Source organism: Echinops telfairi, unplaced genomic scaffold, assembly GCF_000313985.2.
Source record: "Echinops telfairi isolate 266 unplaced genomic scaffold, ASM31398v2 ScPeMD7_3;HRSCAF=10, whole genome shotgun sequence".
NCBI classification, from domain to species: domain Eukaryota; kingdom Metazoa; phylum Chordata; class Mammalia; order Afrosoricida; family Tenrecidae; genus Echinops; species Echinops telfairi.
Genome location: NW_022103899.1, coordinates 62880928 through 62892862, shown reverse-complemented (window position 1 = coordinate 62892862; position 11935 = coordinate 62880928). Strand labels below are relative to the sequence as shown.

At 59.8% G+C, this 11935-nt stretch overlaps 1 protein-coding gene across 1 annotated transcript in view; it reads left to right on the top strand.

The window, feature by feature from the left end:
- The window catches only part of PER2 (period circadian regulator 2), a 34387-nt gene that overhangs the window by 11392 nt on the left and 11060 nt on the right, over window positions 1-11935 (top strand). The window contains exons 7-17 of the mRNA XM_030886912.2: window positions 276-292; window positions 2077-2141; window positions 4018-4160; window positions 5358-5436; window positions 6062-6168; window positions 6603-6756; window positions 7168-7276; window positions 7911-8036; window positions 9045-9129; window positions 11197-11353; window positions 11442-11545. Coding sequence (XP_030742772.2) covers window positions 276-292; window positions 2077-2141; window positions 4018-4160; window positions 5358-5436; window positions 6062-6168; window positions 6603-6756; window positions 7168-7276; window positions 7911-8036; window positions 9045-9129; window positions 11197-11353; window positions 11442-11545 — 1146 coding nt within the window. The remainder of the gene's footprint in view (window positions 1-275; window positions 293-2076; window positions 2142-4017; window positions 4161-5357; window positions 5437-6061; window positions 6169-6602; window positions 6757-7167; window positions 7277-7910; window positions 8037-9044; window positions 9130-11196; window positions 11354-11441; window positions 11546-11935) is intronic.

Below are 11935 nucleotides of genomic sequence, written 5' to 3'. Positions count from 1 at the left end.
CAGCCCCAGGGCATCCCTGCTCTGTCCTGCAGGCCGCTGTGGGTGCTGTCAGCTCACCAGCAGTGCGGCTCTCTGAGGCGACCCACGCATTTCTCAGGGGGAAAACGTGTCTGAAGAGTCTGACCATGGGAGACAGCTGTAGGAGTGAAGTCTGTCCTGAGAAGGTGGGCCTGGAGGCGACTCCGCTGAGGGCGCAGGAGGGTGTCAGCGGGCATCACCCTCCTCCCCACCCGCTCTGGCAGGCAGGCGTGGCCCTGGAATCACTCTTGTCTGGTGACCTCTGTGGAGCCTGGTTGTTCAGTCTGGCAGCAGGTGGCCCCTGGGGGCCCTGGGGCCTGTCCCGAGCAGCCACCTCGCCTGGCAGGCTGTTGGCCCTGGACAGCGTCGGTCGGCCCGAGGCCTCTGTGTTGCTGACGTCATCTCTGACGGAGCAGCAGCAGCTTGCTCAGGTCTTTGATCTTTGCAGGAGCAGTTGCCCTATCCTTCTCTTACAGCGCGGCTGGCGTGTTCGAACCCCCAGACCTTCCTCACTGAGCGCTTGTCCACAGTGCCAGCAGGGCGCAACCCCCCCACCCCCCATTTCCAGCCACAACTTTTTGGAATGTGTGTTTCTGCTGCAAGTGTTCCAAAGCTAACAGCATTTTCTGCTACGGCGCCACTGCGCACCAACGCATGAGGCTGGCTGGAGGAAGCCATTTGCTTATCCGTTTTGCTACTGGGATCTCTGTGGAAAGAACTTTGCACAAAATGTCCTCCTCTGACAGCCTCGGACTGGTGGACAGGGGTTACTTTCGGGACAGGGATCAGGTGCAGGCCGATCCTCTGGCTCAACTTGGGGAAACAGTGCAGCCCATCCACGCTGCACACAACACCAGTGCGATGTCCCTGCCTTGCAATGACTGCTGCCGGCCTAAGGCCCCCAGGCCAGCCGGGAGGACAGGATGGGGGACAGCAGTGGTCTTCCTCCATCCCTCCCCTGGGGGACAGAGTCAGGGGACTCAGGAAAGAGGAGTGCCCTGTGCCACAAGGGGCTGGGGACCTGGGGACAAGGCCAGGGGTTCCTGACCGGGGTGGTGCCCCCATTTCTTCGGAGGTCCCCAGGGGGCCACCTGCTGCCAGACTGAACAACCAGGCTTCACAGAGGTCACCAGACAAGAGTGATTCCAGGGCCACGCCTGCCTGCCAGAGCGGGTGGGGAGGAGGGTGATGCCCGCTGACACCCTCCTGCGCCCTCAGCGGAGTCGCCTCCAGGCCCACCTTCTCAGGACAGACTTCACTCCTACAGCTGTCTCCCATGGTCAGACTCTTCAGACACGTTTTCCCCCTGAGAAATGCGTGGGTCGCCTCAGAGAGCCGCACTGCTGGTGAGCTGACAGCACCCATAGCAGCCTGCAGGACAGAGCAGGGATGCCCTGGGGCTGCGAGGTCTGTCATCTCTGCAGGAGCACACAGCCTCACCGCTCTCTCAGGGAGCAGCTAATGGCTTAGAACTGCCCACCTTGCTGTTAGCATCCAGGTGGGTGGCTTGGGCACTGCCCCCCTCGGGCCCCTGTATACTTCCTGTGTCTTCAAAGCATATTCTGTATTAGGGATGATCATGGTATCCCCAGCTGGAGCAAGAGTTCGCCATCAATGTGTACAATAAGCCAAGACTGGCTCATCGTGAGCGACTGTGGGACAGAGCAGAGGGTCCTCACAGGGCAGCTGGTGATTCAAGTCTCCACCTGCCAATGAGCAGCCAGGTGCTTAACCTCCATGCCCCCCGGGCGCTGCCGACGAGCTCCGTGGAAGCCCAGTGGGTCAGTGCTGCCCCGTCCTACAGAGCCGCCACCGGTCAGAATGGACTCCCGGGCAGTGGGCTGGGCTGGGTTTGTTCAGAGCACCGGCCAGCGGGCATGGCTGCTCTAGGAGTGGACTGGCTGCCCAGTGAGGGTGGCAGCCATGTGTCCACTTCACAGCCCTGAGCCCGGCTGTGTGATGGGGTGTCGGTCCCAGAGGTGCTCACCTGGGCCCTGCCCTGAGCCTCGCGTGGGCTGGGGACCCGCAGGTGAGAGGGGCGGAAGGAGTGACCAGCAGCTTTCTATTTTAGACTCTTTCACCCGAGAATGCATGGAGGAGAAGTCTTTCTTCTGTCGCGTCAGGTAAGCCCGGCCGCCGGGGCTCCTACGCTAAAAGATGGCCCAGACATGCCCGTATCACCCGCCCCCCAGGAAGGGAAACCGCTCCCCAAGGGACCGGCTGTTAACGCTTGTAAAGCAGGGTGGCGCGTGGCAACCTGACTTGCGGGGTGCTCTGACCCCAGGAGGTCACGACCTCGCTGTCCCACTCACAGTCGGTGGCCACGCTCTGGCTGCGAGTGCGTCTGTGTGGTGCTGGATGCCTGCCAGTAGTGCCGTCTCCGCTCGGGCCATCAGGCGGGAAGGGTAGTGGCAGGGTTTGGGAAGGTGCCGTGATGGCAGGACTGTGGCACCGCACGCGTTCACAGCAGGGAGCTCGGCCGCCATCTTTGAGCAGGGCAGCACTGAAGGTTGGGTGTTGATGGGTCTTGATGGGTGGCGTGGAATCGTTTCTGAGTCGGCAAAGGAGAAACACTACCCGGTCCTGCACCGTCCTCGCCATTGTGCTCGCCATGTCCAAGTGCGGGAGACAAATCTTGCCGTCCTTGCCTCTGAGGAGCATATGGCTTTACTTCCAAACGGCTTTGTTTGTTCTTGGGGCAGCCCGTGCGGCTCTCCGTTTGAGCTCATTGTTGCAGCCACTGTGTCCCAGAGCCTTCCTCTTTTTCACTGCCCCTCTGCCTTACCAAAGGCGTCCTCGTAGCTCAGTAGTTATATGTTGGGCTGTGATCCTGTAGGTCAGCAGTTCAAACCCCCAAACCCTTCTGCGGAAAGCTAGGGCTTTCTACTCCCATAAACAGTCGCGTCTCAGAAACTCGCGAGGCAGTTCTACTCTGCCCTGTAGAGTCATCGCGTCGGCCCGCCTCGACGGCAGTGAGTTTTCTGCAGTTTTCCGCTTGGCCAAGTGTGGCATCCTTCTCCAGGGACTGGTGTTTCCTGACAACATGTCCAAGTGCGGGAGACAAATCTTGCCGTCCTTGCCTCTGAGGAGCGTATGGCTTTACTTCCAAACGGCTTTGTTTGTTCTTGGGGCAGCCCGTGCGGCTCTCCGTATTCTTGGCCAGCACCCCCATTCACACGCCAGTTCGTCCTTGATCTTCCTTATCCAGTGTCCAACTTGCACATACATAAGAGGCGATTGAAAAATATCGTGGCTTGGGTCTGGCGCCCCTTATTCCTCAGAGTGACCTCCTTTCTTTTTAACACTTTAAAGAGAACTTGTGCAGCACGTTTCCCCAATGCAGTGTGTCCTTTTGATCTCTTGATGGTTGCCTCCTGGGATCAGAGTCCCCTGGCAGCAGATCTGCTTGTTGCGGACATGCACACAGCCCTTGCTGAGGGTGCAATTGCCTGACTGGTTTGAGGTGGGTCCAAGCCCTGGTCCCGCCGCTCTGGAGGCTGCAGCGGGGTGGTGGCAGCCTCCCACAGTGAGGCTGGCTCCCCGACTGCTTGTCCTGGCGTCTGGAACTCTCCACATGAGGAGGTGCGCACAGGCGCTGGGGACGGGAGCAGAGCGGTGGGCAGCCGGAGAACCACCACCTGGCCCATGTGAACAGTGCTGGCCGGCAGAACCTAGACTCACAGGGTGCTCTAGCGGGGGACCCATGGTGCATGTGGACTCCCAGGCACATGCAGCGTGTTGTCCGTAGGTCAGCCTTTCAGGGGAGTCCTTGATGCCAAGTGCCCGTCCGCAGAGAAGCCAGGAGCCCCACCATAGGGACAGTCCCCTTTCTGCCTGGTGCTGTGCTGCAGCACAGCACACAGTGGGCGAGGGGTGGGGGTGGACCCTCGGGCACATGGTGGATCCAGCCTTCGGCCTCCAGGGAAGGGCTGAGCGGCCCCTGGGGCAGCGCGCTGTGTGCTGCCCCCAGCCTTGCAGACTCTGTTCTCTCTTCTCTAGCGTTGGGAAGACCCACGAGAATGACGTGCGCTACCACCCATTCCGCATGACGCCGTATCTCGTCCAAGTGCCCAGCCCCCAGGCCCCCGAGAGCCAGCTCTGCTGCGTCCTGCTGGCCGAGAAAGTCCACTCCGGCTATGAAGGTAGCTGCCTTGTATACCTCGTCACGGGCTACTTTGTGTCATGCTGGTCACACCAGCCTGTGTCACCTCCTTACCTGGCCAGGTGTTAAGTGGTAAGCTGGTCACCTGCTTGCAGAACCTGCTGCAGGCAGGCCCCAGGTGTCACTACCGCACTCCAAGGGGCCCCTGTCTGCTCCCCGTGTGACTGTACTTCTGACCCGCTCTCCTTGGTTGCCAGTGGTTGGGACTTCAAAGGGGAGCCTTTCCCTCTCAGAGGTGGAAGGGACGTTGTTTCCCCACAATAGTCTCTTCTAGGGTGTCTTCAAAAGTCCCCCCAAATGTTCGATATCCTTCAAGAATGAAGACGTGGGCGTTTGAAGCATCGTGTCCATATATTCGGTAGTTAAAGGAAAGCGGGCACCTGTAACTGCCTTTACACGACTCGGGCTAGCCGCCTGGCCACCCTAGAAGCCAGGGAGGCCCCAGGCACTCACCACCCCCCGCCCCAGACTTTTCACCCTGGCTCCTCGGGTTATGTGCTGAGAGATCCTTTGTTCTGCTCCCTCGAGCTTTGGTCTTGGCACCGTGATGACCGTCGGAGAGGCGACTGGGCCTTCCTCGTGGCTCTGCCAGCATGCTGAGTCCAGTTCCGGGGCGTCTGCAGCAGCCCTGGTGGCCCGGGGTTGGGCTGCTACCACCAGCTGCTCCCTCACAGCGACAGTCTCAGAAACTCACAGGGCCAGTTAGTTCTACCCTGTCCTATGGGGCTTGTGTGTGGATTGGATGGCGTGGCCACGCGTGTGTTGGGAGCCACAGCCGGCCCCAGGCCATGGTGGCGTGGTGGTGGGTTGGCTCCCACCTGCCACTGCAGCCTTGGCCCTGGGCCTCTTATGGTTGAATGTGCCTCTGTGAAGCTCCCAGACTCAGATGGATGAGGCAGAAGGGCTGGCAAGCTGCTCGCTCTCAAGGCTGTGGTCCTCTAGTGCCCGGGCGACTTTGAACAGGCCACAGGTTAACAGCAGCAGCTGGCTCACAGAGATGTGCCTGGACCACTGGTGGCCACCAGGGGCTTTCTGCTTGGCGTCAGCACTGCTGTCCAAAGCCCACTCTGCCTCACTCTCCTCCTGACTTGCTGCTCTGGACGTGAGCCGCTCGGTCAGCCCTGTGTGGGAGCTGTAAGTGACATGGTTCCGGAAACACTGCCCCCTGTGCTTTCAGCTCCCAGGATCCCTCCTGAGAAGCGGGTGTTCACAACCACGCACACACCAAACTGCTTGTTCCAGGACGTGGACGAAAGGTGAGCAGTCCCATGCCCCCTTTCACTTGAGGTCCAGTCCCACTGCCAGCCCGTTCCTCCCAGTTGGCGTGGTGAGGCTCAGAGGGTCCTACTCCGGCCCACGGCCGTGGAGATAAGAGCTAAGTCTGGGGGCTGAGTTGCCATGGGGTCAGTTCTGCGGAGGCCGGGCCTGTGGTGGCATGCTGGGGCACTGTGGGTGGGCGTTCACGGGTGGTGCGATGGTTAATGCATCCCTCTGGTCATTTAAAGGCTGGAGGTTTGAGCCCTCCCCAGGGTGCCTCAGAAGAAAGGCCAGGCCATCCGCCTCCTTTAGTTCTGCCAGGACACCTCAGGGTGCTGCTGAGTGTTGGCAGTGACTCACCAGCAATGTGGTTTGGGGTTAGGAAGGTGCAGCCCGATCCTTAAGCTGCACCTGAAAGAATCCTGGGGTATAGATGGGGGTCAGGTAACTGGGTTGAAGCTGATGGCCCCTGATCAGAGGCCAGGAATACAGCTACGTGGCTGACGATCCCGGGACGGGGGTCAGGGCACGGGTCTGGGGAGTGTTGCTAGTTTGTCTGACAATCCATGGTCTGGGGTCAGGACCCAGCTGGGGCTGACCTCCATCCCCCTCGCTTGCCTACAGAGCAGTCCCCCTCCTGGGCTACCTGCCGCAGGACCTGGTAGAGAGCCCGGTGCTCCTGCAGCTGCACCCGAGTGACCGCCCGCTGATGCTGGCCATCCACAGGAAGAGTAGGTGCTGGGGCCAGGGGCCTGGATGGGACACAGCTGTAGGCTCCCATGGCAGCTCCAAGGCGGGTGGCCAGCTGGAGGTCACACCCACGGGTTCAGCTACTGCTTCCTGACCCCAGTGCCACTGCCATGGGCTGGCTGCTCAGAGCCCGGGCACTGGCCTCATGCGGCTCCTGCCAGTGGGTGGGGCAGATGGCATGTACCTCAGGGCCCGGAGCAGCTCTCCACAGGCCGTGGGGCAGAGCCAGATGGCACGTACTTCAGGGTCCGAGGGGCGGGGTGGGGCGTTCCCTCCCCAGGCCCAACGCCACTGCCCGGCTGGGGCTGTGCCTCCCTCCTGGTTGTGGGGCCCGGGGCGTGCTGTGCCCTTGGTGCCACCATGCAGAGGACAGCATGCAGATGGGATTTGGGCCCTGAGCACCGTCCCCTCTTAGTCCTGCAGTCCGGTGGGCAGCCTTTCGACTATTCGCCCATTCGCTTCCGTGCCCGGAACGGCGAGTACATCACCCTGGACACCAGCTGGTCCAGCTTCATCAACCCCTGGAGCCGGAAGGTCTCCTTCATCATTGGGCGGCACAGGGTCAGGGTGTGAGTACCACAGAGGCAGGGTGGGAGTACCCTGAGGGCAGGGGGCGTGAGGGTTGGGGGGGGGTGTGGGTAAGTGCCCAGGGCCCCAGGACTGGGAGAAAGGGTGCTCAGAATAAGGGTGTGGGTGCCTGGAGCTAGACCCACTATTCAGGGACTAGGCCAGGATAGGGTGCTAGGAACCCAGGTGGGGTCCGGGGGCCCAGAGTGAGGATGTGAGGCCTTTGGGGTCTGGCCCATTGTGGCTTCCGGAGGCTGAACCAGTTGACAAGCAAGTGGAAGTGGGTCACTGAGAGCCTGGGGGTGTCCAATGAGGAGGGAACTCAACTTCTGAAGCCAACTGACTGAGGAGGGACCACTGTAGGTGGCTGGGGGCCCCTGGAAGCTTGACAGCCTCTGACACCCTCCCCCCAGAGGCCCCTTGAATGAAGACGTGTTTGCAGCCCAGCCGAGCATGGAGGAGAAGGCCCCCCACCCCAGCCTCCAAGAACTGACCGAGCAGATCTACCGGCTGCTGCTACAGGTGTGGCCTGCACCCCGGGGACTCCCCTCTCCCTGCCAGGCACTGGCACCCTGTCCACCCTGGGCCCCGCTCCGCCACATCCTCCCTCAGCCCAGTGTGCGCTCCAGGTTGGTGTCCTCCCAGCTCTGGTCCACCCCCATGTGGCTGGTGCTGGCCCTGTGGAGGGAGACTGCCCCCTGCTCCTGCGGCTTTGCCAGCTGGGGGTGCCCCACCCCACCCATGAGGAGCACCTGTCTCGGCCCCACAGCCTTGCATGGGCAGTGAGGGGTGCCCAGCCCCATCCAGGCTCCCTGAGTTGAGGTGCCCTCCCCATGCAGACAGCAGCACTGGACATCCAGGGCGGCATGGTGTAGGGGGGTGGGAGCACTGCCAGGCTGGACCCCCTGTCCTGGGTGTTAGCCTCTCAGGTGTCACTGTCCACAGTGCTCCGCCCCGGCAGGGCCTCTCTGACGATCCCCCTTGAGCGGTCTCAGGAGGTTCTGGCACTGCAGGGGAAGCCGGTCTGCAGTGGGCAAGCCCCACGCCCGGCACTGTGCGGCTCCGTGGCCTTGGGCAGGTGACTTGGGGGAGGAGGCAGTGTCTTGCCCTCCCCTGGCCAGCTCTCAGTGCCTGCCCGCCTCCCCTCTCCCCCCAGCCCGTGCCCCACAGTGGCTCCAGTGGTTACGGCAGCCTGGGCAGCAACGGGTCCCATGAGCACCTCATGAGCCAGACATCCTCCAGTGACAGCAATGGCCACGAGGACGCCCTGCAGAGGAGGCTGGTACGTCCCTGCCCACCCCCCACCCGCCAAGCACATCCCAAGGTCCCCTTTGGAGGCCACAGCTACCGTGGACACCCCAGCCTGTCCCCCAACAGGGCTCCGCATCCCCCACAGCTCTTCTGGTTTCATGATGAAAGGGTCCGTTCAGGAGGTGGGATGGGCTCCGGTGTGTTGTTCAGTCAGGACAGATTGCGAAGCCCCTTCAGAGCAGCTGATAACTGCGGGGGGGCCCCCTTACCCCCGCACTCTGCCATGAGCCTGGCCCTGAAGACAGCTCCAGCTCCGAGGGTCGGGGGGCCCATTTCCAGCTGATTGAGCTGTTGCTGTGGGGGCTCCGTCACATGGACCCCATTCTTCATGCCCGGTCCCGCTCACTCCCCTCCCCCACTGGCAGACACTCCTGCTCCCACCCCCAAGACTCCTGCCTAAACTTTCAGGCTGCTGTTGAATTGGCACTCCTGCCCCACCCCGCCCACCCCCCTCCTGAGAGTTCTCCGGAGAGTCGTCCATTACTAGGTCAGCTAAGCTGTTGTAAGGGCGCCCTCGTGATGTGATGCACTAGGCTGCTAACTGCTAGGTCAGCGGTTCAAATCCCCCGTCACTCGTCAGAAGGAAGATGATGCTGTCTGCTCCTGTAGAGTTACAGCCTCGGAAACCAAAGGGCAGTTCTCTGTGCGGTAGGGTCGCTTGGATGACATCGAATGCGTGAGGGACGGCTCCAGGGGTGTTTTTAGTTTTAGGGTTAAAGGTGATCTCTGAGCAATTGGCTCAGATGTTTATCCCACCTCCGTGGCTCCAGAAAGTCCGGATTCTACGAGCATTTGCAGACCTTTCACCTTGCCAACCTGGCGTGCTGCTTCCTTTGCTTTGTTTCCTATCAAACGGCCTCTGGCCTTTCTCTGCCCAGCAGTGAGCCCCACCTCGCAGTGCAGGACCTCGTCGTCCAGTCGTGCTCCGCTGCACCGAGGGTGTGTCGGGGACGACAGGCTGCCTTTGTTTCTCTTCAAGGACGTTGGCAAAAATAGCAACAAGACCAAACCCAAAAGTCAGGACTCTCAGGACTCTGGAGACCGTAGGAGAAGACCTGTGCCAGGTAAGAGGAGCGTCGGTGTGCCCTGTGAGGTGCCCACGTGGGAAGCGCCGAGGGGACCGGGTGGCACAGCTCACCTGCTTGTCTGTTTCTGACATGCTCACTCCCCTGCCCTGTCCTCCAGGCCAATTGGGTGGCACACCCAGGAGCGACATGGGACACTCACTGACTGCAGTCTGCCAGCCAAACACCCCTGCCTTGAGCAGTAAGGCCCCACCTGCTCACAAGCTAGGAGTCCTCCTCAGGGTCTGCTTGGCGTGCGCTTAGCAGCAGGTTCCTGGCTGGCGCCCCGGGCTAACCATTCCACTGCTGACCAGGAGGCTGGCGGTTCTAGCCCTCCCAGAGGTAGATCGTGGTCCTGAAAGCCTGTGGAGCTCAGATACTGTCAGCACGTGGTGGGGCGGTGTAACCCCCATGGCGAGGAGTCACCTCCAGGGCAACCAGCAGCAGTCCTAACAGAACAAGTCTCCATGTTCTGTCCTCTGTGTGGATAGTGTGACCGTACCTGGTCCTCGGTGCCCTGCTGGCCTGCTGAGGTGTGGGCAGGGGCATCCCCTGGCCCCGGCCTACTGAGGGTGGCCAGGGCAGTGACATTGGCCCTGCCCTCCTCACGCTGCAGAGGAACTGTGTGGTTAGCAGGTGTAGACTGGAATTACTTTATAAAGATGGAGTGGCTTCTTTGGGAGGTGGCCTGGTGGTGCAGTGGATTAAGCATCTGGGTTGCTAACCGCAGGGTCGGCAGTTCAAACCCACCAGCTGCTCCTGGGGAGAAGCACGCTGTCTGCTCCCATAAAGATTTGTAGCCTCAGTGTCTGCTTAGTGTGACCCAAGGACTGCAAATAGTGACGTTCAAGATCAGAGAAGGGACCCTGGGAGCTTGACTCCTGAGCACTTGGCTTTCAGAGGCTGTGAATGACAGTGGACGCTCAAAGTCCACCTGCAGGGAATCCCCTCTGGCCATTGTCCAGGGATGTGAGTAGCCTTGCTGCCAGACAGGCTGCGTAGAAAAATCGATGAATGCAGATAGCGTTGGGTTAAAGTTGAACACCTTATCAGTCAGTCTCCCTTTTGACCCGTTTTAAATTTGTTCTGGTCTTTACTCCTGTCTGCTTTCCTTTCAGTGGGCCTTTGTCTGTGTTCTGTTGGCTTTTGCAGTGGGGCATGTCTTTTTTTCTTGTTCATTTTGGGGGTTTTGAAAATGGAATACCTTTTATTTCTTTTTCACTTTATACTGTGGGCTCAGTGAAAGTTTCCAGAGCACGTCATCAATTTTTATAAAAATCATTTTATTGGGGGCTCGTACAGCTCATCACAATCCATACACCATGCATTGTATCAAGCACAGTTGTACATTTGTTGCCATCATCATTCTCAAAACATTTTCTTTCTACTTGAGCCTTTGGTATCAGCTCCTCATTTTTTCCCCTCCCACACTCCCTCACGAACCCTTGATAATTTATAAATTATTACTACTTTTTCATGTCTTACACTGTCCAGTGTCCCCAGTGGGGCATTTCTATAGTCTTTTCATGTAACACCCCAGATAGTAAATCTACAGAGACTGGGTAAGTGGTTTCTCAGGGTGTGGTGGGGAGATCGGGGGAAGGCTGGTTCATAAGGACCCAAATGCAGAAAATGTTCTAACTTCGATTGTGGTGATAATCGCACAACTTTAAAAAAGTTGTTTCAACCATTGGACTGTATGGCGTGTGGATTATATGTCAATGATACTGTTTAAAAAACCGTCCGCTGCTTCGGAAGTCCTTGGCCTCGCTGCTATCAGCCAGTTCTGACTCACAGCAATGCTGTGAGTTTCCAAGAGTATAACCCTTTAGGGGAGCAGAAGGCTTCATCGTCCTCCCTGGGGCAGCTGCAGACTTGGAGGGTAGCTGCCCAGTGCTTGACCGCACTGCCACCAGGGCTGCCCTCGGGAGGCCCTCGGAGCGGCTGCAGGCTGTCCACTTGTGTCTGCATGAGAAGCAGCTCGCTGGCCACGGGCTGGGTTTGGTGCCTGTGTAAGTGTGTGCACAGGGGCCACTCAATGAAAGAACAACCTGGTCATTCTTACAGAGCTTCAGAGTCGTCCACCTGCTCTGACAAAGCCAGCTCCGGACAAGGATGGCCCCACTGCTGGCATCCCCAAGTCCACCTTCCCCGAGGAGCTGGCGTGCAAGGCCCAGCCGGCTGGCTCCTACCAGCAGATTAGCTGCCTGGACAGTGTCATCAGGTGAGACCCCTGCCCCCACTGCCCACACTCCCCAGCCGGAACCCTGGATGAAGCCGAGCCTGACATCCGCCTGCCCCTCTGCCCCCAGGTACCTGGAGAGCTGTAGCGAAGCCGCCACACTGAAGAGGAAGTGGGAGTCTCCTGCCAACAACCTGGGCCCGAACGCCAGCGCTAAGCGCAAGGCCACAGGAGGTAAGTGTGCATGCACCCCAAGGAGCCTTGGTCATTCAGTAACCCCCCACACATTAACACCGAGGGGCCCCACAGCTGATGCGATAAATGGGAAGTTCCTTTACAAGTACCCTCCGGGAGTCAGGCTGCACCCCTCCCCCTCCCCCTGCTCCGTCTCCTGCCACTTGCTAGGCAGGGCAGGGGCTCTTCCCTGGAGCCTCAGGGAGCATTGGTCGGAGATGTGAGCACCCCACAATCTGAGCAGGTTTCCACGTCCATCTTGGTGGGGTCACTGTTGATCCGCATGGTGCTGACCACGGAGCAAGTGATGGGGCCGCCACACTGAACAAGCCTGTGGCCCTTCTCCCCAACCCCTGCAAACAGGAAGAGGCCAGCCACTCGCTGTGACCC